General features: G+C 42.2%; 2 protein-coding genes across 2 annotated transcripts in view; both read left to right on the forward strand.

Moving 5' to 3' along the window:
• The window catches only part of LOC139366566 (type II inositol 1,4,5-trisphosphate 5-phosphatase-like), a 29,571-nt gene extending 22,999 nt beyond the window's left edge, over positions 1-6,572 (forward strand). The window contains exons 17-23 of the mRNA XM_071104215.1: positions 693-858; positions 1,976-2,211; positions 3,295-3,402; positions 4,585-4,669; positions 4,910-5,037; positions 5,293-5,404; positions 6,030-6,572. Coding sequence (XP_070960316.1) covers positions 693-858; positions 1,976-2,211; positions 3,295-3,402; positions 4,585-4,669; positions 4,910-5,037; positions 5,293-5,404; positions 6,030-6,139 — 945 coding nt within the window. The 3' untranslated portion in view covers positions 6,140-6,572. The remainder of the gene's footprint in view (positions 1-692; positions 859-1,975; positions 2,212-3,294; positions 3,403-4,584; positions 4,670-4,909; positions 5,038-5,292; positions 5,405-6,029) is intronic.
• Positions 6,573-6,741: 169 nt separating this feature from the next.
• LOC139366580 (metal regulatory transcription factor 1-like) overlaps positions 6,742-26,350 on the forward strand; it is a 29,536-nt gene continuing 9,927 nt past the window's right edge. The window contains exons 1-10 of the mRNA XM_071104240.1: positions 6,742-6,847; positions 9,756-10,295; positions 15,333-15,571; positions 19,803-19,934; positions 20,336-20,409; positions 22,216-22,352; positions 24,852-24,929; positions 25,138-25,244; positions 25,336-25,972; positions 26,078-26,144. Coding sequence (XP_070960341.1) covers positions 9,822-10,295; positions 15,333-15,571; positions 19,803-19,934; positions 20,336-20,409; positions 22,216-22,352; positions 24,852-24,929; positions 25,138-25,244; positions 25,336-25,972; positions 26,078-26,144 — 1,945 coding nt within the window. The 5' untranslated portion in view covers positions 6,742-6,847; positions 9,756-9,821. The remainder of the gene's footprint in view (positions 6,848-9,755; positions 10,296-15,332; positions 15,572-19,802; positions 19,935-20,335; positions 20,410-22,215; positions 22,353-24,851; positions 24,930-25,137; positions 25,245-25,335; positions 25,973-26,077; positions 26,145-26,350) is intronic.

Below are 26,350 nucleotides of genomic sequence, written 5' to 3' on the forward strand. Positions count from 1 at the left end.
CAGAGGCCCGGACAACAGGCCCTCCGATTTGACACACTGAACTCTATAAGAGAAGTAGTTGGTGAATACTGGTCGTCACTAGTTACCACAGCCACAAAGTCATAAAGCCTATTTCTGCAATTGATCTTCTTAGAATGTGATTTTAAACCTAACCCTAACCACATTGCTAACCTTAGTCTAATCCTAGCCTTACGTTAGGTTTTCATGAATTTTTACGCTATAGCCAAGTTTGACTGTGTTAACTAGAGGAAACCCTACCAGACGACACTTGCCTTACTGCTGTCCCCCTCACAATGGTATTAATGTAATTTTAAGTTCTATGTTGTGTGCCTCTCCATGTTGTCAGTACGTAGATCATGTCCCACTGCTCGTTGCAGTGATGTATGACAGCGTGTTCATAGACGTCCAACAATCTGTTGTTAATGCCACGTATGGTGTTTGAGAGCATGCACTTTCTGCTTGCACTTGCAGAGCAATTATTTAGCAATTTCTCCATCAGGGCCGTAGCGGTTTTTCGACCTGACATCTTGTAGTCTGGTTCTAGATATGCCATTTAGGATATTGAAGCCGACATCCCCTACCATTGACAATGGCTGCATATCAACTGTAATAATTTCTGTAATCAACGCTGTGATTTTCACACCCCTACTCCCTACCTGTGTAATCTAATCCAAATCACTCTCCCTCCCCAGTTCCACTTCATAGATGTGAAGTTCATGCAGCACCAGGCAGAGACTCTGACCCTCCACAACGACGGGCAGGTCCCGTGCCAGTTTGAGTTCATCCAGAAGCTGGATGAGCGCACCTACTGCAAGCCCTGGCTCACCGCCAACCCGTCCAAGGGCTTCATCGCTCAGGGTGAGTATCGCAGGATTTATGGCCCTATTCTTTCTTCCATGTTTTCTTGAGGTAAGCATTTGTATGAAGGTGTGTATCAAGTATGTCAGAGTAGAAGTGCTCATCTAGGATCTGGTACCCCCCCTGTCCATGTAATCCAATTCATTGTTATCTCAAATGTAAAACTGATCCTACATTATCACTCCTACTCTAAAACATCTGATACATACAGCCCCAGATCTAGAGTTTGGCTGTGTGAAAGCAAGGTTGCCACCCCATTACGTTCTTCAACCTAACTAATTCAGATCAGTGAGTACTTCAAGGAAGGTCGGATGGCATTTCTGACGTATTAGAACATGGTCTAAGACTTACATTCAGGAATGGATATTAATTTATGTAAGCACCTGGCCTCCCCGCTATGTTAGACATAATGTCATGAGCTCTATGACCTATGACGCGAGAGACCACATCATAGCTCTGTTCTGAGTGAATGATAGATTTGAGTTTTCCCTGTGACTGCAATTGATAGAGGCATTTTCTCAACTCAGTATTTAATGGCAGGGAAGCAATTTCAGATCTGTCTAGCACGTGAGACTTGTAAATAATGGCGATATCTCAAGGCTTAGGATGGAAGGAGTGGTGGATGTACCTCAGGGCTCTTTGCCTCTCTGGGTCTTGCTGATAGTTCGTTTTTTTACCGTTTGTCTCATTTAGTTCTATAATTGACAATGTAGTGATGCAGCTAAAAATTAATAGGGTTCCCTTCACACATTCAATTGCAGTTAGTAATGTTTAGTGTACAGTACAACCTTTGCTTGTGGTTCATCAGCACCATTTGTCAACAAGTTTCCACACAGAACATTTACATAGAGCATGATCATGTTCATTAGGTCACGCAACAGAAAACATTTTCAAATGTTTTGAAACTGAATCATTTGTGTTTCTTATTGGACATGTCCAAGTAGTCCCTTCTTCAGTTTGTCAGTGGAGTTTTCTTTCATTTGATCCCAAATGAACACAACCCTGTTCATCTGTGTCTCAGGGAATTGATAATAAGGAATTGGTGCTTTTCTGAAATGTTCCTCCATTGATAAATCATTGAAATATACCTGAACCCGTCCATGCACTGTTCACCAAGGTGGGAACGTGGACATCGACCTGGAGGTGTTTGTGAACCGCTCCACCGCCACAGAGCTCAACGCAGGCCGCCAGCAAATCGAAGACATACTGGTGCTCCACCTGGATCGGGGAAAGGACTACTTTCTCTCTGTGTTGGGCAACTACCTGCCCAGCTGCTTCGGCTCGTCCATCCAGACCCTGTGCCAACTGAGGGACCCCATCCAGGAAATGCCCCTGGAGACCATCCGGGAGCTGGTGAGTTCAGTATAGCCAGCAAGAAGTGTGTTCACTATTGTATATATATTTTGCAATGTTAAGCAAAAATGTGCGTTTCTTATTGGACAAATTCATGGTTCTGAGTGAATACGATCCAGGTGCAGTCTGACTCAGAAGGCTGCTTTCCCATTCTTCACACTTCTCCAAAAGTGTGCTGTGGTCTGGTACATTCCCCATCGTGGATTTAAAAGTATTATATTGGTGTAACCTAAGCATTGGCTGAAGGGAGTTTCCACCATTGTGAAATATGGAGTATGCAAGTGCACATGTTGGGAGAAGGGTGAAGAATGGGTGAAGCTGACCGTGGCCTGGAAATGTCCCACTCTTCAAGGCTGTTTTGTATGAAAAGCCTTGCCCAGAATAAAAACAATTAAATGTGAAAGTGCTCTGGGGGGATTCTGTCCTGCTCATAATTGTTGTATGATTTTGTTATCAGTTATCTAAAAATGACCAGGAAGTGCAAATCTTGAACCAGCTGCAGTCAAAATTCCCCCAATTCATTGAAATGAGAGACTAGACACATTTGCACTAAACATAAAAGCTAAAGTGAAATTCTGTTTGTAAGCTTTTCGCTATAGCCCCCATCATTTCCTTTTTGTCTTACAAAGTGTACTTCTTTTGTAAAAACAAACTGCTTTTTGCGCTGTGTGAACCAAATAGGAGATTTTGTGTGTGAAGTGGGTTTCCAAACAGGGAATCAAATCACTCATTGGCCCAGAACACACTGTTGCCAGGGGGGAATATCCACAGGGTCATTAGTGTTGCAAAACAGCATGCTGTCGTGTACGCTAGAGCAACCCTCCTCAGAAACTTCTGCTTTTTTGTTTGATCTTCAATCAGTGTTATTCTAAAATTGACCAGATGAAAAGATGATAGATTCTGAGAATAAAGAAGCCCAAAGATGTCTCACCATTTTTTTAAATACATATATTTTTTTGTCTATGGCTCGCAGCATAAATAGCTACAACACATTGTCCTCTAAGGACATGTTGTTCAAGAAAGGTTAGGTAAAGGATTTAAACCCATTTCACTAAAATGTCACTTTTTTTCTTCTTTCTAAAGGCGTTGTCAGGTGATGAGACCAGAACTTTAATCATCGATAAGCCCCTGGATATCCCTAAAGAGATATGGCAGATGGTGGACCACCTATACCGTAATGCTCCTAAACAGGTCAGGACCGAAATCCTTAACCATTTTCGCACTACTGAGCCAAACCTAGAACAGCTAGGTGTGTCATTGGATGCTGTTTTTGCCCCTCCCTTTATACACAGAAGATCTCCGCTAAACTTAGAATCAAGCTGTTTTTCTGTCTCTCTGTGACCGCCGATAACTTCAGAATGAAGTTGACTACAAATACAAAGTTGCCAGTGTCTTTACAACTGAACAAGAAAAAGATGCTTCAAATGAAAACTGAGATTGCATTAAATAATGAATAGGCCTACAGTAGACCTATAGACTATATAGCCCTTTATATTTCAAACATATTGAAATCAATTTCATGCTCAGTCAATTGAGTTCTATTGATAGGCTACACTCTGTAAATTTTGCCTCAATATATTTCATGATTTGTAACATGTGCAATGATGTGCCAAATGAATCTGTGATTATAGGGTAAGGATTAGAATATGCTGCCTCAATATTTGCATCCATAAGGTGATATCTCTCTAGGAGCTGATCTGTTGTCAGTATTGTGGAATAATTCTAATGTTAAGGTAAGATTGAACATTTACATGTAGGCTGTCATTGTAAATAAGAATTTGTTCTTAACCGACTTGCATAGTTAAATAAATAAATATAAAATATTGGGAAAATGGGCCCTGAGCTGTACTATGCCTCCACAATAGTTGTTGCTGCCTGGGAGGGAGAATGAAAAAGATAAATAAATCTGAACCAGTACAGCTCGGGTCGGAATCAGGCATTAGTTTCTTGACAATACTCTAGTTTTCAAGGATGTTGGCTAGTACATTTAGCCTACTTACCTCCCCTTTCGCAGTTAGTTGCACAGCATCAAAGAATTCAAAGTGAGTTGGGCAGCTTTTGGCGTCCTCCCAGCTGTGTGCAGACATATTAGTCTCTTTCACCACAGCAACCCAGCGGATTGAAAATAGGAACATTTGGAAACTTTTTGTGTCTCTGGCAACCACCAACAGGCTGGAATGACTCAACAGAACTTGCTGAATGTTAAGGGCCAAATAAATATATTTATTAGTTGATTCGTTAAAAAAGTGAAATGCGTAATACTCTACAATATTGACATGAATGCAGTTCTCCTGATCCCTGCCGGCTACCTTTCTGTGTGCTTTGAAGTTATGTGTTTACAGTACAACTCTATAACCTTTTGCCTCTTTTTAGGGGGAACTATTTCAACAACCTGGGCTCCGCAGTGAATTTGTGGAGATAAGGGATTGTCTTGACACTGGCATGCCAGACTCGCTCCGTATCCTTAACAACTGATATACACCTGGGTTGTGTTTATTAGGCATTAAACGGAAGAAAAATGGCCTGAAACAGGGAAGGACTACCTGGACATGTCCAATAAGAAACACTTGTTTAATTTCATTTTGTAAAAGTTTTCCATTTTGAGCCTTAATGGACACAACCCTGGATAAATTAGGTCTTAGTGTCTACTCTGTATTTTTTAAGTGGTTGATGCCCCTTGACCCGGGTTGACCCCTAGCTGGCAGTAACCACTCTGTGGCAGAAGCACTGCTCATCTTCCTTGATGCCCTCCCTGAGCCTGTGGTCCCCTTCTCCCTGTACCAGCAGTGCCTGGAGTGCTGCTCCAACACCAGTCAGTGTAAAAAGGTCAGTACCAATTCAACTCACTCTTTAAAGTAGACATTACTTTTCTCAGTGCTCCTATAGTAGGATATTCTGTATGTAATGATTGTCTACTGTACTAGGTCTTGTTCATTAGGCTTCAAATGTTCTGAAATAGGGAGGGACAACATTTTCTGTTGCGCCATAATGAACCCAACCCAGTTGTGGGGAATTGGCTGTGATTTGCTCTCGTGTTTTAACTTGTCTATGGTATTGAGTGATGTTTTTCTTCATCCTCAGGTTGTATCCTTGTTACCTCAGTGCCATAAAAACGTGTTTAACTATATAGCGGCTTTTCTCCGTGAGTTGTTGAAGCATTCTACACACAATAACCTGGATGTCAATATTTTAGGTAAGGTGAAATGGAAAAATGTGTAACACATTTTGCATTCTTATCAAACACACAAACAATTGACTGAATGTGTTTTGAAAGGGTTAAAACTAAACTTCATGGTCTTCTTGACCAGTACCCAAGAGGTTCAATGTTTACAAAGTCGAGCAGTGCAAGTTTAAGATCAGAAGCCGTAACAAGCTTTCCTATTTGTTGGTTTCCATATGTCACAATATGCAATGAAGCAATACAACAAAAAGACAAAGGACTGTTGCGATAAATGCCTGATTATTCCACTGCATGCAAATGGTTATGGAAGCTTGTTGGGGTTTTATATTCCGAAGGCCATAGTAGTCTTTCTGTGCTGTGATACTGTGCGTATGTTGTTGTTTTTTTCACACCTTAGGGCAATCAGTTATCATTTATTTACTTAGTTGAAAATATAGCCTAGTAATACAAGACTAGCAAAAGCTACAATATTGGCGGGTCAGATTCTGGATTTAGTTCCTTTTTCAGTGTTCTCCTTTTAATTACATTTGTTTATGATGCATAATATTAAAAAAAGTGAACCTAATTTAATCTTACATCAAGTGCCAGTTAGTAATTATTATGTTATTGACATTGTGCCCTGTGTCATCCCTCACAGCCACCATTTTTGCTGCCTTGCTACTGAGGTCACCCACGAAGCAGGACCTTGCAGAGAAGAGGAAGACCCAAGAGTTCTTTCAGCATTTCCTACTCCAGGACCTCTCCTGAATAGAAGAGGGTGCTCCTGCTGTGTCTTTTAGACACTATTTTAGTTTAATGTACAGCTCTGTATTTGTAATAAGTTCCTATTCATATAGATGGCTCTTTGTATATATCCAGTCAGTCCAATTGTTTAGGCCTACTCTCCTTTGATTTGAAATCAACTATGTTTTGACAAGCAATGTTTAACCTGTAAGCTGTTGATGCACAGCTAATATTCTGTCACTGAGTAGCTGTAGTAAACTGACTCTTTTTAATGTATATTTACCAGTTTATTTAAAGAAGAGAAATTTGTGCTGTTTTGTGAAGGCAAAACAGTGGATCGTTTTATATATGAAAGTATTTCAAACAATTGTGGTTTGGCGATTTCATGTTTCTTTCCCATTTAGCAAGCAAATGGAAAAAGTTTGTTTTGGAATTTAATAAACCCACTGTCACATTTGTCCTTTGACTGTTAGTACTGATTGGGAATTACAAATCAAATGATTTGCATTTGTAGCTTTGCATTATTCTAAATTGTATATTTAATTTTAGTAGTTTCGATTTCATTATAGGGGGTACTAGTGTACATGGGAGGGGTATATTTCCCAGAATACAACACGAGGGGTAGGGTGAAATATGACGTTTCTATTTAATCATGGTATCACTAGGGAGGGGATGGGAAGAAAGTGCTAAGCTACCCGAAACATAAACCAAGTCGGCATTTGCGCTGCACGGGTAAATGGTTTCTGTCTTGTTTATATGTTTCTAGTGGAGCCCTGTAACTTTTACTTCAATGTATCTGTTTTGACGGGAGATTTATCGACATACAGCCAGTCAAGCTAACGTTAGCTGGCTGGCTAGCTAGCACTACGTTAGTTCACAGATTTGTAGCTAGCGTTAACTACTAACGTTGCCTAACTAGTTAGCTAGTAACGTTCGATATCTTAAGCGTAAGATACCCTGCTTGTTGTTTTACGCTGTATGCTTGGTAGATGCTTATCGTGAACGCGTTCATTAGTATTATAGCTAACCTTAGTCTGAAACGTTGATTAACGTTAGCTAGCTTGACATTTTCAACCCACACATTATCTTTAAAGCTAACGTTTGCGAAATAGCGTTGCATTGTCAAAAAAACTAGCTGTCATGTTTTCCTTTTAGTTAACATGCTACGTAAAAGTGTTCAACTAGCGAGACATTTACGTTTGCATATTAACGTTGGCTAACCAGCTAGTTAATTGAACTGTCATGTCGATCGAAGTCAACTAGGTAAATAAAAAACAACCAGCTGTCAATAGTTAACTAACGTTACCTAGTTATTACGAACGTTATCAGGATGGAAGTTGGTTGTCCGTGCAACTCTAAAGTTAGCTGCCCACCCAACGTTAGCTACCTTGCCAAATAATTTCAACTATTCACAACTGCACGAACTAACGTTAGATATTAGTAATGTGGTCGCGCTGTCTGGCGCCTTTAGTCAAAAGGCGAAATCACAGATGAGTGTGACATGACATCTTTAACTTGTCTCCTGAAAGTGTTTGTAAATAGCTTTGGTGTAATCCTAGCTAAGGTTAAAAAAATGTATTTAACCAGGAAGGGCTCATTTAAATTCCTGGCCAATATGGGCAGCACCAAGTCATTACACAATTACAGACGACAAATGAAAAACGACAGGTAATCTAGTAAAAAACAACACAGAATTCATTAAACAGCACATTTTAAAAGATTGACAGGTCAGGGAATCAGCCTCAAAATACTTAATCAATGATTTAAAAACACCAATCGGGATAAGTTCTACCAGTTGAAAAGTATTTTGTACGGCGTTCCAAGCAGATGGCGCAGAGTTCATAAAAGCCATTTTTACCAAATTCAGTTCGGACATTTGGAACAGTTAGTATGATCAAGTCCTGTGAATAAAATGGTTTTAAACCCAAAATGGCTTTGTAAATAAAAGTATACCAGTGACTGAGCTTACCATTGACTAGAGAAGGCCAGCCAACCCTGGTATATGAAAGTGCAGTGGTGCGTAAGGGTTTTGCAGTTTAAAATAAATCTCTGCTTCATGGTCAAGGGTGTCAATTGATCTCAAACATGCTTATTTTCCAAGATAAATCACTGTGCTGTCAAACGAAATCAGAACGTTCTAGAACTCCATGGGTGTCAAGATGGTTAGTACCTAGGAACATAGACCATTCAAATTAAACCAAATCGAATGTTATTTGTCACATGCTTCGTAGACTAATGGTAAAATGCTTACTTACGAACCTTCCTAACAATACAGAGCAGAAATAATAAAAGAATAACACAAAGAATAAATAAACAATGAGTAACGATAACTTGGCTATATACACAGGGTACCAGTCAAGGTAATAGAAGGTAGATATGTACATATAGGTAGGGATAAAGTGACTAAGCAACAGGATAGATCATAAACTGTATCAGCAGCGTATGTGATGAGTCTAAAAAGTTGGTGCAAAAAGGGTCAATGCAGATACTCTTGGTAACTATTTGGCTGACTATTTAACTAACTACAGTATTTAGCTGTCTTGTGGATTGGGGGTAGAAGCTGTTCAGGATCTTGTTGCTTACATATGTTGTGCATCGGTCCAGCTTCTCATGCGGTAGCAGAGAGAACAGTCTGACTTGGGTGGCTGGAGTCTGACAATTTTTAGTGCCTTCCTTACACTGCCTGGTATAGAGGTCCATGTGGCTGTTATTGGGTTTATTTGCTATTTGTAAGCCACTCTGACACATTTTTCTCCATAAAATATGAGTAGTCTTTGCAGTTGAGCTGACCGCTTAAAGGAAAGGACTCAAATCTTCCCATGTAACTGTCATACTCATGGAATTTGTTGCATGAATTAGCCTAAATCCATTTATAGCTACATCTAGACCTTACTCCAATGCATCGTAGTAAATAGATTTGTTTTATTTCACTCCAGCGTTAGGGAATAGGTATAACTGTCCACCTTAGACAAATGGATATGATGCTATGCATGGCATGTTTGAAGATGACGAGTAGCCTACACTATACCACTTTTGTAACCAAACTTCAGGCTATAGATTTGGTGGCTTTTAACTGGCACTGCCAGAGAACTGTTCAGTTATCTTCTCTAGCTGCATTCTCAATATAGTCAGGTGTCTTCAATAGCAAATGTTCCACTCTTGTCTTTGGATTAAAAATAACTGCTCTGCATTGTCCCACTTACCTATCTTTGCAATACTCCACCAAATATATTTCCAAGTATCTATATTCTGCTCTTGGAAGGTGGAAATATTAGCCTCGTGTCAACGCATTTTTGTTTTTCCCTCAAATTTCCTGTTTACAGTATTTGCTTGGGAGTCACGTAGGCCTTCCCCATTTAGCCAAATAGCTACAGGGTTAGTCCAGGTCACTGAATGAAGCTAGGCTCTAGGTACTTTAATTGCAAGGACTCATAATTTGTTATATTCTTTACTTCAATGGGTCAAGATGTAGCAAGCAGAGAGATTGTTTCTGTAAACAGAATTGTTTTGAAATTCAGAGAAGGGTAGGTCAGCACTCGCTTCCCTGCATTTAAAATGAACACATTGACTTTGAAGTGGCACAGCACGACTCATCAAAGCCACCGCCCTCACACTTTCCTGTCTATCCTCCTCTGTGCAGGAACAAGTGAGCACGCCGTCCTCTGCGCACACTCACCCACCAGAGGCGGCCAGCCCAGCCGGGACCATGAGCGAGCGTGGCCCTCGCACGAAGGCCTCCGTGTTTTTGGAGGTGGACCGCCTCGAGCGCGATAACAATGATGAAGACAAGATGGCGCACTACGACGACGACAAAGACGACGCCGACCTGATGTCGGCACCCTCGGGCTCACGCGTCTACGACCGCACTACGGTGCTCATCGAGCAGGACCCCATCCGGCTGGACGAGGAGGGAGAGGAGGACCATGGACACTGCGTGGGGGATGACGACGGGGGCACTTTCCTAGTCGACGGGGACCTGGACGAGGAGGAGGAGGAGGAGGAGGGCTCTATGACCTTCATGGGCGACCAGGATGGCATGTCGCAGGGGTACGTGCATCACACCATCTCGCCCGACCAGATCCAGTTCATCATCAACCCGGGGTCCATGGCCATGCCGCGCAACATCGAGGGGGCCACCCTCACTCTGCACTCCGAGTGTCCAGAAACCAAGCAAAGGGAGGTATGTTGGCTTACCACCACTGAAATGCATTATGTGACGCTGTGTGGAGGTCATACAGTGTATTTGAGGGGATCAGTTTGGGCAAGGCAAGGTGCAGAATCACTAATCTTGATCACATAATGAGTAGTCATTTGGAATGCAAGGTAGTTTGTAAATCAGGGATTTTGCACTCCCTGATTTAAATGTACTTGATCTCAACACACAATTAGCCTAGTGTGTTGTGTTAAGTAAAAATAGAGACCCCAGGTTGAAAGGGAGCAACGTGAGGCATGAGCAGGGAGAGTAAATTCACTGGATGAATGAAATGCTTTGATTTGCCTAGCGAGCTATGTTCTCCTCAAGACCTTTCTGCTTCCACATGGTTTCAGTGTTGTAAAAATACTTCAAAGTACTACTTAAGTGTTTTTGGGGGGGGTATCTGTACATTACTTTACTATTTATATTTTTGACGAATTTTACTTTTACATCATTACATTTCTGAAGAAGATAATGTACTTTTACTCCATACATTTTCCCTGACACCCAAAAGTACTCGTTACATTTTGAATCCTTAGCAGGACAGGAAAACGGTCTAATTCACGCACTTAAAGAGAAAATCCCTGGTTATCCCTACTCTATCTGATCTGGCGGACTCTCTGAACACATGCTTTGTTTGTAAATTATATCTGAGTGTTGGAGTGTGCCTCTGGCTATCCGTAAATTTAAAAAACAAGAGAATCATGCCATCTGGTTTGCTTAACATAAGGAATGTGATTTGTTTTTTGTGTGATACTTAGTGAGGGAAAAAAGTATTTGATCCCCTGCTGATTTTGTATGTTTGCCCACTGACAAAGAAATTATCAGTCTATAATTTTAATGGTAGGTTTATTTGAACAGTGAGAGTCAGAATAACAAAATTCCAGAAAAACTCTTTTCAAAAGTGTTATAAATTGATTTGCATTTTAATGAGGGAAATACGTATTTGACCCCTCTGCAAAACATGACTTAGTACTTGGTGGCAAAACCCTTGTTGGCAATCGGAGGTCAGACGTTTCTTGTAGTTGGCCACCAGGTTTGCACATATCTCAGGAGGGATTTTGTCCCACTCCTCTTTGCAGATCTTCTCCAAGTCATTAAGGTTTCGAGGCATGCTGTCATGCTGGAATACCCATCCACGACCCATTTTCAATGCCCTGGCTGAGGGAAGGAGGTTCTCACCCAAAATTTGACGGTACATGGCCCCGTCCATCGTCCCTTTGATGCGGTGAAGTTGTCCTGTCCCGTTAGCAGAAAAACACCCCCAAACCATAATGTTTCGACCTCCATGTTTGATGGTGGGGGTGGTGTTCTTTGGGTCATAGGCAGCATTCCTCCTCCTCCAAACATGGCGAGTTGAGTTGATGCCAAAGAGCTCCATTTTGGTCTCATCTGACCACAACACTTTTACCCAGTTGTCCTCTGAATCATTCAGATGTTCATTGGCAAACTACAGATGGGCATGTATATGTGCTTTCTTGAGCAGGGGGACCTTGCGGGCGCTGCAGGATTTCAGTCCTTCACAGCGTAAATATGTTACCAATTGTTTTCTTGGTGACTATGGTCCCAGCTGCCTTGATCATTGACAAGATCCTCCCGTGTAGTTCTGGGCGGATTCCCCACCGCTCTCATGATCATTGCAACTCCACGAGGTGAGATCTTGCATGGAGCCCCAGGCCGAGGGAGATTGACAGTTCTTTTGTGTTTCTTCCATTTGCGAATAATCACACCAACTGTTGTCACCTTCTCACCAAGCTGCTTGGCGATGGTCTTGTAGCCCATTCCAGCCTTGTGTAGGTCTACAATCTTGTCCCCGACATCCTTGGAGAGCTTTTTGGTCTTGGCCATGGTGGAGAGTTTGGAATCTGATTGATTGATTGCTTCTGTGGACAGGTGTCTTTTATACAGGTAACAAGCTGAGATTAGGAGCACTCCCTTTAAGAGCGTGCTCCTAATCTCAGCTTGTTACCTGTATAAAAGACACCTTGGAGCCAGAAATCTTTCTGATTGAGAGGGGGTCAAATACTTATTTCCCTCATTAAAATGCAAATCAATTTATACAATTTTTGACATGCGTTTTTCTGGATTTTTTTGTTGTTATTCTGTCTCTCACTATTCAAATAAACCTACCATTAAAATTATAAACGGATCATTTCTTTGTCAGTGGGAAAATGTACAAAATCATCAGGGGATCAAATACTTTTTTTCCCTCACTGTAGGTAAATATAGCAATTACATTTACTTTTGATACTTAAGTATATTTAAAACCAAACACTTTTTTTTTTACTTTTACTCAAGTAGGGTTTTACTGGGGGACTTTTACTTGAGTATGACAATTAGTACTTTTTCCACCACTGCATTGTTTTATATGATAAATGTTTAACCCCTCCTCCCTTGTGTACAGAACAGCACACATAGTAAATTACTCATCTGAATTTTGTGCAGTGTCATTATTTGTGTTGTACTTTATGATGGCAGGTCTCGTGGTTGCAGACTTTACATATAGCTCTTAATCATTGTGTAAGGCACGCTGGTCTGCAAAAGAGCACTGTACAATTGAGTTTGTTGGAGGGTTGCACCTCCAGGCTATTTCTTCGTAGAATGCAAAGCAGCATCGTAACAACAGGCTCCCTAAGGGTCACACCAGTGGTCAGTTCAACACTACTCCTGACCAATCATGATGAGTCCCGGCCAAATATTGCACCCTCAATGCAACAAGTTTCTGTTTGTTACCAGGGTCCCCCTCTGTCACCATGTTGGCGACTTGGCCAGTGCCACTAGGGTACTTGTGCTGTCTTTGTGTTGAAGTGCTCTGCTGGAGCCCATCCAGTCCACTCTATCCCCTCCTAGCCTAGCTACTTGCATGATGTCATTGAGGGAGAGAAAATGCATTTTGCTTACTTACAATTGGATTTATGAAATCTCATCTACAGACTGATCCAAAGATACAATCACTCCAAAATCATTTGGCATCTGTTCATGTTGCTTCTCCAAAATGTGTGTCCTCCTTATTTCCTTTTGACGTTTTGTCATAATTGCAGATGTGGATTCATAACATTGCAGATGTTCATTTCAATGTTTCTCTAGCCTAGGTGTTCTAAATTTCTCAATGCAACACAAAGCCGTCCTTAGCATAGCAGTTCAGTCGGCTTTGCAGCATTCTTACATACCTTTTCAGTAGGCCTTGCAGCATTCTTACATACCTTTTCAGTAGGCCTTGCAACATTCTTACATACCTTTTCAGTACACTTAGCAGCATCTAGTTGCATTCGACACTCTCTGTGTAGCCTACTACTGGAGTGCTCTTTCCCCACTGTGCATGTGGGAGGCGATGGCATGCCATTCTAGTGAACCTGTTTGATTTGAAGTGATGCTGCAGAAGTGGGAGAGTCAGTCGTGAAGTTGTGGGGGTTGAATAACAATACAGTACAGCTGATACGCTGTAGCAGCACCGGCAGCCAGGCTCCTCACTGTGTGGGGTCCATACTTCTTACTTCCCTTCCTCCTCTCTTGTGTTAGAAATTATTTGTTTTTTTGCACTGTCTTTGTGCGCATTCACAGAACCCTACTCACGCACACTGACACTCCAACACCCCCCCCCCCCCCCCCACTTACTTTTATCACACGCACATGCCCACATATTTATACTGACTCTACACATTCATCAAATATGCTGCTACTACTTTGTTTGTCGTATGTCCTGATGCCTAGTCACCTTACATATCTACCTCTATCACTCCATTACACTAACTGCACATTGTGAATATGGTATTGGAACTGATCCTGTTTATAGCTTCTTGCATTCTCATGTTCTATTTCTCGTGTTTTTGTGCTACCTTTTATTTGTACTACATTGATATTGATTTCTGCATTGTTGGGTTTAGAGCTTGCAAGAAAGGCATGTCACTGTTACTTGTGCACATGACATTGAAACTTGAATGAATAGCACAACCAGTCAGTCATTAGGCCTAGTATCACCAAGGGACAGGTTATGCTGGGTCGTATTCATTAGTGCACAATGTAGCAAAACGTTCCGGTAGTCCCTCTGTATTTCGGTCAGTTTTCTTCCGTTAGGTCCCTGATGAATAAGACCTCTGGCTGGGGGGGGGGTTATCCTATCTCCTCCTTTAACATAGGCCAACAGTTGTCTAAGCCATCTCCCGCTGCGTCTCTCTGTTAGGTTCCAATAATTTGTAGTGTCATGCGGAGACTGCTAGTGGACCAGTTGTCATGGCTGGAATCCATGCTTTTGGAGAAATAATAGAGGACCACTAGCTCAACAAACAAAAAAACACAAAAAAAGGCTGCTTCACTATTGTGTCTAGTAGGGCCTCTCTGTGTGCAATGTGGCTATCCAGGAGTTACATAAGGGGATGTGAGCTGTTGTTCACTATTTATTAAGGGAAAAGTGTCATTTTAACGCGGTCAGGGCTGGTTGACTTTCTCTTGAAATTTGCGTAACAAAGCGTTATTTTTTTTTACCCCCAGTCTACAAGAGGATCAAGGCATTAAGGTATGGGGTATAACGCAAGCTCTGTAAATAGGGGGGTGGGAGATAAAGCTTGGATGGGAAAGCTTTGTGGGTTAGTGTGTTCTATGGGAATACGGAGGAGGGGAAAAGAGCCGGCTTTATTCTCTCCCCGGGCCTTTTGTGTGAGAACAGAACAGAGCCATAAGACTGACTGACTGCCACGGCCGCTGAATGCGGAGACTGCTGAGTTGAAACACGGTGCACAGCAGAATCAGTCAGATGGAAATGGATGGGGGGGGTCGAGTCACTGATGTCATGTGCACTTACACGCTCATGCGCCGTATCATCGTTACCTGTGCAAACATACCTCATTTGTTTCTCACTCTGGCTCTCATCCTATCGCCTCGCCTCCTTCTCAACCATATTGGAGAAGGTCCAAGGTCCCTCCCCTCTGACCTTATCCAAAGTCTTTCGATAGGCGAGGAGAGATGTCGCAAAGAATCAAGGAAAGATGAATTAAGAAAGTAATTATCTTCTTGTCTGTCACTCAGGTGAAGAGGTACCAGTGCATGTTTGAGGGATGCACACGGACCTACAGCACGGCAGGCAACCTGCGCACGCACCAGAAGACCCACCGGGGCGAGTACACATTTGTGTGCAACCAGTTGGGCTGCGGCAAGGCCTTCCTCACTTCCTACAGCCTGAAGATCCACGTGCGCGTTCACACCAAGGAGAAGCCATTTGAGTGCGACGTGCAGGGCTGCGAGAAGGCCTTCAACACCCTGTACAGGTGAGGTTTGACTAACACAAAACTTACTAGCTGCATGTCGAAATATTCCCAGACATGCTGACTAATCAGATGACTGTATATCTACAGGTAACTGCCAAAATAAAGGAAACACCAAACATAAAGTGTCTTAATAGGGTGTTGGGCCATCACGAGCCAGAACAGCTTCAATGTACCTTGGCATAGTTTCTACAAGTGTTTGGAACTCTCTTGAAGGGATGCAACACCATTCTTCCACAAGATATTCCACCATTTGGTGTTTTGTTGATGGTGGTGGAAAATGCTGACTTAGGCGCCACTCCAGAATCTCCCATAAGTGTGACTGAGACACACACACACACACACACACACCCTTTAAGCTCTTTTGAGACCCCTCTTTCAAAGTTACTGAGATCTCTTATTGTAATCAGGGTAGCCAAAATAATGGGCAACTGGGCATTTTCATCTATGATGGGGATGTTAATTGCTTAATTAACTCAGGAACCACACTTGTGTGGAAGCACTTGCTTTCAATATACATTGTATCCCTCATTTACTCAAGTGTTTCCTTTTATTTTGGCAGTTATCTGTATATGTAGGCCTATACTGAAGATGGCTCGATAATAGATGAAAGATAACAGGTAATAAATTACATATAAAATCAATAGAATATAAAAAATGTCAAGTGACATCCAGCCTACACATCGGGCCTAAAATATACTTTTGGGTCCACCATCCACAGCCACTCAGATTTTACCATTAAAAAAAAGAAAACCGCAAAACAGCAGATGACCATGCTTGTTTCTTAAATAAGAAATGTATTAGAAGTAATGTGGTATATTGCTCAATTTCATTCCTTTATCCAAAATATCAGAGACAAAATGTTCGGCTGCCTCTTTAAGGCCGGGAGGTTACCGTGGTAATGGGGCTACTTGAGTAGTGTCAAGTGTGTCTGTCATCAGTATCAGTTGAGGCAGCAGACTCGACTAACGTTGAAAAACAACTCAGCTTGTGAACAAAACAATTTAAATAGCCAATAAACACGAGGACAAAGTCTAATTTTGTAGAATTTAGACTAAATTAGACACATTTTTACCCCCCAGTCCCAGTAAGCAAAATGGCGTATTTTCCAGACGTTGAAGTTACATTCAAATTAGGTTCTGAATTAAAGGTGAAAGGGTATTTTCCGTATGCTTAAAATACATGTATTTTCCGCATGTTGAAGTCAGGCAAATGTTTGGTTCTGATTGAAAGTTGAAAATAAGTAATTTATTGACATCTATGTTTGGGCCAAATCAAGGCTGGACTAGACCGTACAAAATCTGAACCAAGCATAGACAGCGGTTTTATTTTTGAGCTCTGCCTCCAAAAAGTGGGCACTGCTTATCAAACAAAGGGAGGCATCAGCGCTCACCTAAAAAGCCAATATGCCACTAGTTGAGAGAAATTGTCATTATTTTTGGGAGAATTAAGTTAGGTTTTATGTGTTGTTGGAGGTGCATCTTGGCTAGTTTGGCTCAGAAAATGCCGCTCTCGTCAATCTGCCGTCACAAACGAGCGCCTAATCCTGCCTAATGAGCGGGCTGACCGTGTGTGCGCAGCGCCACCAAAAATGAATCTATCAGCATTTCACTCAGTGCGCACAGCTCCCCTGCCAGGCAGTGTTGCTACGCGAGGTGAGATATAGGATTTGTAATTCTTTGTGCGATTCGTAGTTATGAAACAAAACGGCACAAATAATTTAAACGCTACTGCAGCATCTTTCTAACCAGCACGTGATCATGCTTGACCTTTTGACTTTTTATTCGCGAATGTAATACTCACTGTAGAGCCGTGCAAATTGACCACCCACCAATGTTGTTGGTGAAATAGACATTCTTACCCGCCAATACCTAAATCTACCTGCATGTGACGGGTGTTCATTTTATTCCCTGCCTTCATCCATTCAGAGGTATTCTTCCATAGTAGATTAGCAAACAATGTGTAGGCCTAGGGCTGTGACAGTCATGGACTTTTGATTGACTGTTACACGGAACCCAAACCCATTGTGGATACATTTATTTTGTCCACCTACACCAAACGCAATCACGACACACAGGTTAAAATATCAAAACAAACTCTGAACCAGTGACATTAATTTGGGGACAGTTCGAAAAGCATTTAACATTTATGCAATTTAGCTAGTTAGCTAATTTGTCATATTTAGCTAGCTTGCTGTTGCTAGCTAATTTGTCCTGGGATAAAAACATTAGGTTATTTTACCTGAAATGCCCTCTACTCCGACAATTAATCCACACACAAAACAGTCAACCGAATAGTTTATAGTCATCTCTCCTCTTTCCAGGCTTTTTCATCTTTGAACTTATATGGTGATTGGCATCTAAACTTTCATAGTATTACTACACCGACAACACAGTTCGTCTTTCAATCACCCACGTGGGTATAACCAATGAGGTGGCATGTGGGTACCTGCTTCTATAAACCAATGAGGAGATGGGAGAGGCAGGACTTGCAGCGCGCGATCTGCATCAGAAATGGTAAGGACTTCTATTTTAGCCCTTGGCAACGCAGACGCTCGTGAGCAGTGTGGGTGCAATAATTGAATAACAGTTTCCTACATTTATTTTGCAAAGCTCGCACACGCTACGCGAGCGGTGTGGTCAGCCTGTTATTGGTCAGCTAATTTACTGAGGTCACGTTTATAACAGTTCTAAAAGCAAAACTTTTCCCATCTTCAGGCAGCTGTTCGTTCCACAACCCCCCCCCAGATATGACAGTTAATTTATTTTTGACTGTCTTCATCCATAACCGTCAGTTATGCAGTTATATGGTAATTGTGCCATATAACTGGCCTAGTTTTTTTCATTCAGTCTGACATTGCATAAAAAAGGGATGTATCAAAAAAGAGGATGTGCTTGCTTTTCTTATCTACAGCACAGTCTGTCTGTAGGCCCAATCGTTTTGTCAGTTCATTGTGATCTAATAATGTTAGTATTTAGTTATTTTTTCTCCCAAGTACTGAAGTGCTTTTATGCATTGTTGGGTGTTCTAGCCTAATTGGTAAGGACTTTGTCTCCCAATTTTAGTTTTCTAATTTGTTTTCTAATTTGTTCTTGGTTTTGTAGTATCTGCTGCATTTAGCTTCTTTGGTTTAGCACTCAATGAAGGCATGACAGGAGACCCTCAGCCATGCCAGTAGTAGGCTAGTCAGCCAGTGGCTCCAGTGTTGTGACATTGAACCGAAGACCACAGAGACTGGCGACTCCCCTGTCAAGGTCCATTTATCACCACGGCCAAGCCAATGTGTTGTTTCCCCCTAATCACATTACTTTGCTCTCAGAACCATGCTGCCCTGTCCCCTCCTATAAGGGAAAACGGTGGCACTACATGTCTACTAGGCCAAGGGTCCTGTTCATTAGGCACCAAACAGAAGAAAACGGACTGAAACAGGGAAGGATTACCTAGACTTGTCCAGTAAGAATAGCGAAAGTTGGTTTTCCATTACTTGCCCTAATCAACATGACCCTGGATTGTGTCCTTAAAGTTTAAAGCAAAATTAGGTTCTTTCCCAATTTGGTGTATTTCTCTTGGAGTGCTACCTAATGTTCTAGGCCCAAGTGTTTGCACATTAACAAGTGTTTGCACATTAACAAGTGTTTGCACATTAACAAGTGTTTGCACATTAACAAGTGTTTGCACATTAACAAGTGTTTGCACATGAACAAGTGTTTGCACATGAACAAGTGTTTGCACATTAACAAGTGTTTGCACATCTGCTGTGTACTAATGTTTATTTAATTCAAGATGGTGAGAACATTTTCAGACGCTAAATAGTTTTGCTCTTGTTAAAAGAGCTACATTTCCACTTGGAATTAGGCCTACCATTTTAAATATCAATGATGTATTTATATATATTTGTAGTAAAGGAATAAAATTCCCCGAAAGGAGTGCATCATTTTTCAAACAATGCTTAACCCTTCAAATCACAACTTATACTGTAACTATCCAGTCTGGCCCACTGCTTCCTACTTCATGACTGGCTCTCGTTTGCTGAGTTTGAAAACAAAGAATAGTACACAACTTCACACCCATACAACTTTTGGGGGGATTATTACATGGTTAGAAAGCAGTAATAAACTATCTCTAAGCCATATTCTTCAAAAACAAGGAAATTGAATTTATCCCCCAAACGTTACACATAGCTCCTTTAAATCTTCCCCGTGGTTGATTACTTGTAATTATCTCCTCTCGGCAGACTGAAAGCACACCAGAGACTGCACACGGGGAAGACGTTCAACTGTGAATCGGAGGGATGCACAAAGTACTTTACCACACTCAGTGACCTGAGGAAGCACATTCGCACTCATACTGGGGAGAAACCATTCCGGTGAGTTCTCCGACTCCACGCACCACTATGGTTTATGTTTCACAAGGGGAGGAAGACCGCTGCCTTGGATATAGGACATTATCTGCTAATGTTTGGATGCCCTTTTCTTGGTTTGAGGTTTTCTATGCATATAAACAAATGTAGCCTAAATGAAAGAAAAAAAAATGCACATTGAGGGGATTATATCTTTCATCTGTACTTATTAGTTAGATATATGGTTTTGTATTGGAAGAACAGTGAGGGGCATGACACTGCTTTGTGGTGCACCAATTTTTCCTAATTTCTATACACCAGCTTTTCTAATCTTCATTTTTTATTCTTCATCAGCTTAATCTCCACATGTTTTTCTCTATTGCTGTTTGGCTTACATTGACAGATAATTTGTGTGATCTTCCCACTAGGTGTGACCATGATGGTTGTGGCAAGGCGTTTGCTGCCAGCCATCACCTAAAGACGCATGTACGGACACACACAGGTACGCTTTACTTAGGCTACTTCTGTTTGGAAAATAAATTCTCAGTCAAATTTCAGAATGACAGTAAAACAATCATTCATCCATATTCCACACCTCAGAGACACCGAGTAGCGCTTAATATCTCAATTTTATTGTTATAATGGTGCCACAGAGAGGGTTGCCTCGCTTCTGTGTCATGGTCTACAGACAATCACGGACTACAAACGGAAAACCAGACACGTCGTGGACACCGATGTCTTGCTTCCGGACAAGCTAAATGGCTTCTTCGCCCGTTTTGAGGATGACACAGTGCCACCGCCGCGGCCCGCTACCAAGGACTGTGGGCTTTCTTTCTCCGTGGCCGACCTGAGTAAGACATTTAAGTGTGTTAACCGGCCCAGACGGCATCCCTAGCTGCTGGCCCAGACGGCATCCCTAGCCGCGTCCTCAGAGCATGCGCAGACCAGCTGGCTGGTGTGTTTACGGACATATTCAATCTCTCCCTATCCCTGTCTGCTGTCCCCACATGCTTCAAGATGGCCACAATTTTTCCTGTACCCAAGAAAGCAAAGGTAACTGAACTAAATGACTATCGCCCCGCCCCGTAGCACTCACTTCTGTCAACATGAAGTACTTTGAGAGACTAGTCAAGGGTCATATCACCTCTACCTTACCAGTCACCCTAGAGACCCACTTCAATTTACTTATCACCCCAATAGATCCACAGACGATGCAATTGCCATCACACTGCCCTATCCCATCTGGAGAAGAGGAATACCTATGTAAGAATGCTGTTCATTGACTATAGCTCAGCATTCAACACCATAGTACTCTCCAAGCTCATCATTAAGCTCGAGGCGCTGGGTCTGAGCCCCACCCTGTGCAACTGGGTCCTGGACTTCCTGATGGGCCGCCCCCAGGTGGTGAAGGTAGGAAATAACACCTCCACTTTGCTTATCCTCAACACTGGGGCCCCACAAGTGTGTGTGCTCAGCCCCCTCCTGTAGTCCTTGTTCAACCATGACTGTGTGACCAAGTACGCCTCCAATTCAATCATCAAGTTTACAGACGACAACAGTAGTAGGCTTGATTACCAACAATGACGAGACAGCCTACATGGAGGAGGTGGGCTCTGGGAGTGTGGTGCCAGGAAAATAACCTCTCACTCAATGTCAACAAAACAAAGGAGATGATCGTGGAGGAGAAGGTGGAAAGCTTCAAGTTCCTCAGCCTACACATTATTGACAAATTGAAATGGTCCACCCACACAGACAGTGTGGTGAAGAATGCTCAACAGCGCCTCTTCAATCTCAGGAGGCTGAAGAAATTTGGCTTGGTACCTAAAACCCTGACAAAGTTTTACAGATGCGCAATTGAGAGCATCCTGTCGGGCTGTATCAGGGCTCTCCAGAGGGTGGTGCGGTCTGTAAATACCACCACTGTATATACTATTATATTCTGCTGTATCTTAGTCTATGCTGCTCTGACATTGCTTGTCCATATATTTATATATTCTTACTTCCTTTACTTAGATTTGTGTGTATTGGGTGTATGTTGTGAAATTGTTCGATATTACTGAACTAGAAACAGAAGCATTTCACTATACCCGCAATAACATCTGATAAACACGTGTATGTGACCAATAAAATTGTATTTTATTTGAACTTTTTCCGATATTTTATATTAGGAAGTGATCGTGTTTGATTTGACACAACTTTTCAATTGGAAATCGAATTTCCCTTGGCATACAGTGAAGGTGACCCTCTCCCCTCCTCTCATTCTCCCTTGTCTTGCCCCCCCTTCCCCCTCCATCCATCCTTCCCTCAGGGGAGAAGCCTTTCAACTGTCCCAGCGACGGCTGTGAGAAAGCATTCAGCAGCCAGTACAGTTTGAAGAGTCACGTCAGGGGCCATGGGGCTAAGGGCCAGCCCTTCAGTGTCACCCTCACCCACCCCTTGTCTGAGGTGAGCCATACATAAATCAAAGTAACTATTTCAGACAGTGTCTCATTTTGCTAAGAGCGTGGCGCTAGCAACGTCATAGCCGTGGGTTTGACTCCCTTGTGGCCACCAATTTAAAAAAGTATGCACTCACTGTTGGATAAAAGTTGCTGAATAGAGTGCATTGTTAATATTATTAACATGGATTAATTAGCCTGTGAAGTAATTTTAACCTCTAGCGTCGAGCAATCCCATATCCGGGAGCGTAATCATAGCCTCAAGCTCATTACCATAACGCAACGTTAACTATTCATGAAAATCGCAAATGAAATGAAAGAAATATATTCACTCACAAGCTTAGCCTTTTGTTAACCTGTTGCGAAGACCAAACCCGGATCCGGGATTCTATTTATAGACCTAAGCTCATTACCATAACGCAACGTTAACTATTCATGAAAATCGCAAATGAAATGAAATAAATATGCTATCTCTCAAGCTTAGCCTTTTGTTAACAACACCGTCATCTCAGATTTTCAAAATATGCTTTTCAACCATAGGAAAACAGTCATTTGTGTAACAGTAGCTAGCTAGCGTAGCATTTAGCGTTAGCATTTAGCAAGCAACTATCACAAAAACAAGTAAAGCCTTCAAATAAAATAACTTACCTTTGAAGAACTTCTGATGTTTTCAATGAGGATACTCTCAGTTAGATAGCAGATGCTCAGTTTTTCCAAAAAGATTCTTTGTGTATTAGAAATAGCTCCGTTTTATACATCACATTTGGCTACCAAAAAAAAACGAAAATTCAGTCCTCAAAACGCGAACTTTTTTCCAAATTAACTCCATAATATCGACTGAAAACATGGCAAACGTTGTTTAGAATCAATCCTCAAGGTGTTTTTCACATATCTCTTCATTGATATATCGTTCTTGGAAGCATGGTTTCTCCCCTCAATCAAATGGAAAAGTACAAGCAGCTGGCAATTGCGCACCGAATTCCACGCAGGACACCAGGCGGACACTTGGAAAATGTAGTCTCTTATGGTCAATCTTCCAATGATATGCCTACAAATACGTCACAATGCTGCTAAGACCTTGGGGGAACGACAGAAAGTGTAGGCTCATTCCTTGCGCAATCACAGCCATATAAGGAGACAATGGAAAACAGAGCTTCAGAAATTCTGCTAATTTCCTGGTTGACGCATCATCTTGGTTTCGCCTGTAGAATGAGTTCTGGGGCACTTACAGACAATATCTTTGCAGATTCTGAAACTTCAGAGTGTTTTCTTTCAAAAACTGTCAAGAATATGCATAGTCGAGCATCTTTTCGTGACAAAATATCGCGCCTAAAACGGGAACGTTTTTTATCCAAAAATGAAATAGCGCCCCTAGAGATCCAACAGGTTAACAACACTGTCATCTCCGATTTTCAAAATATGCTTTTCAACCATAGCTACACAAGCATTTGTGTAAGAGTATTGATAGCTAGCATAGCATTAAGCCTAGCATTTAGCAGGCAACATTTTCACAAAAACAAGAAAAGCATTCAAATAAAATAATTTACCTTTGAAGAACTTCGAATGTTTTCAATGAGGAGACTCAGTTAGATAGCAAATGTTCATTTTTTCCAAAAATATTATTTGTGTAGGAGAAATCGCTCCGTTTTGTTCATCACGTTTGGCTAAGAAAAAAAAACGAAAATTCAGTCATTACAACGCCAAACTTTTTTCCAAATGAACTCCATAATATCGACAGAAACATGGCAAACGTTGTTTAGAATCAATCCTCAAGGTGTTTTTCACATATCTATTCGATGATAAATCATTTGTGGCAGTTGGGTTTCTCCTCAGTAGCAAACGGAAAAGTACTGCAGCTGGAGATTACGCAATAATTGCGACGGAGGACACCAAGCGACCACCTGGTAAATGTAGTGTCTTATGGTCAATCTTCCAATGATATGCCTACAAATACGTCACAATGCTGCAGACACCTTGGGGAAACGACAGAAAGTGTAAGCTCATTCGTGGCCCATTCACAGCCATATAAGGAGACATTGGAACACAGCGCCTTCAAAATCTGGGGCACTTCCTGTTTGAAATTTCATCTTGGTTTCGCCTGTAGCATCAGTTCTGTGGCACTCACAGACAATATCTTTGCAGTTTTGGAAACGTCAGAGTGTTTTCTTTCCAAAGCTGTCAGTTATATGCATAGTCGAGCATCTTTTTGTGACAAAATATCTTGTTTAAAACGGGAACGTTTTTCATCCAAAAATTAAAATAGCGCCCCCTATATCCAAGATGGTCAGGTTTTCTTTTTCCTTCAACATTGTGCCTGCTATCAGTATAGTCTGTTTTGATTGTTTTTTATGATCTAATGTATTACATTCTATCCTTATGCATCTTTATGACTTCAGACGGCTTTTGCTCTAGAAAGGAAGGCTTCTTGGCTTCTCCCATGTCTCGTTCTGTTAATGTTTTTAGGCAGTGGAAAATGTAATTTGGGCCTATTCATCTCTAATTACAGGATGCAAATCATTCACTGTGCCTCAGTGACTTGAGCCTCATCTCGACTGACTCGGAGCTCAGAGAAAACATCCACAATGTGAGTGTGTGCGCTTTATTTCATCAGCCCTTATTTGACTATATAGGTCCTTCTGCTTTTGTCCATGTATGAACAATTTATATTGTGGTGGGTTACTATGACAGCAAAAACAACCATATTTATTTTGTTTCTGTATAAGGGATCAATAAAGATGTATTGTAAGACAGACATGTACTATCGTGTTAATGCTTGGTTACATCTGTGTTAGTCTCAGAACTTGGACTTGAGCAGTGTTACCCCCGTGAGGATCTTCGAGCTCATGTTCCAGAGTCCGGAGAACAGTGTTAGTCAAGACGATGCACATCCTCACGGCAAGTACCCATCACAATCTATAAACTGTAACTTGGGTTGATTTCAGTGCATTTTCATGCTAACTTTTGCTCTTTGTATTTTTTTTTTCAGAGAGCCTTGTTGAAGCCTTTGGCCAGGAGACTGGCCAGTCCACCATGGGCGATGGCTCCACCCCCATCTCCTTCTCGTTCTCCCTTGTCCCTTCCTCCTCATCCTCCTGTTCCCACTCCCACTCTCACACCCACTCCCACACCACCACCACCACTGTCCTGGAGGCTTCCTCCCAGCTTCCTCTAAGCCAAACCCCCTCTTCCCAGGTTCCAGCACCTCCTGCCCCCATTAGTAATATTACCACAGTCAGCTCCACCCAGCCCCACGCCACCTTCGTACCCTTACCCACTGCCCTGCAGACACCAGATGTGCCTGCCCCCTATGTGGCACTGCCCGCCCAGACTGCTCCAATAGTGCCCTCTACTGCACCAGTAGTGGTGCCAGGCCCAGCCCTCGCGGCTCTGGGCGCTGTAGTCGCCACCACAGAGACTGTGCCGCTGCCGGCCGTGGCTCACACTCACACCGTGCCTTTGGCCAGCAACACCAACCCTGCCCTTGTGCCCCCAGCCTCTGCCCCCACTTTCACCCCAAGCCACAGCCACACCCAGAGCCTGTTGCAGCCCAGCATTGTCATGTCTGACCAGAACCTGCAGTGGATCCTTAACACCGCAGCCAACAACCAGCAGAACCCAGAGCAAGCTGTAAGAGTGGCGGTTTGACATGCCGGTTAACATTGATTTGATAGTTTGGTTGAGTGGTGATGAATTTGTGTGGACATCAATGCTGTCAATGTTGTTTGTTTCCAGCCACACGGAGGTCCAAAAGTAGAGAAGGTCTTCTTTACCACAGCCATACCAGTGGGAGGAAATTCAGGTGAGATTTGTCCCCTACTTTTACCAGTGTGTTTATTAACAGCAATAATGCTGCACTGACCCACATGAAAAAATAATATAGTATACTGAAGCAATAAGCCCCGAGGGGTTGTGGTATATGGCCAATATACCACGGCTAAGGGCTGTTCTTAAGCAGGACGCAACGCGGAGTGCTAGGACACAGCACTTAGTCGTGGTATATTGACC

The sequence above is a fragment of the Oncorhynchus clarkii genome, chromosome 2 (assembly GCF_045791955.1).
Source record: "Oncorhynchus clarkii lewisi isolate Uvic-CL-2024 chromosome 2, UVic_Ocla_1.0, whole genome shotgun sequence".
Taxonomy (NCBI): domain Eukaryota; kingdom Metazoa; phylum Chordata; class Actinopteri; order Salmoniformes; family Salmonidae; genus Oncorhynchus; species Oncorhynchus clarkii.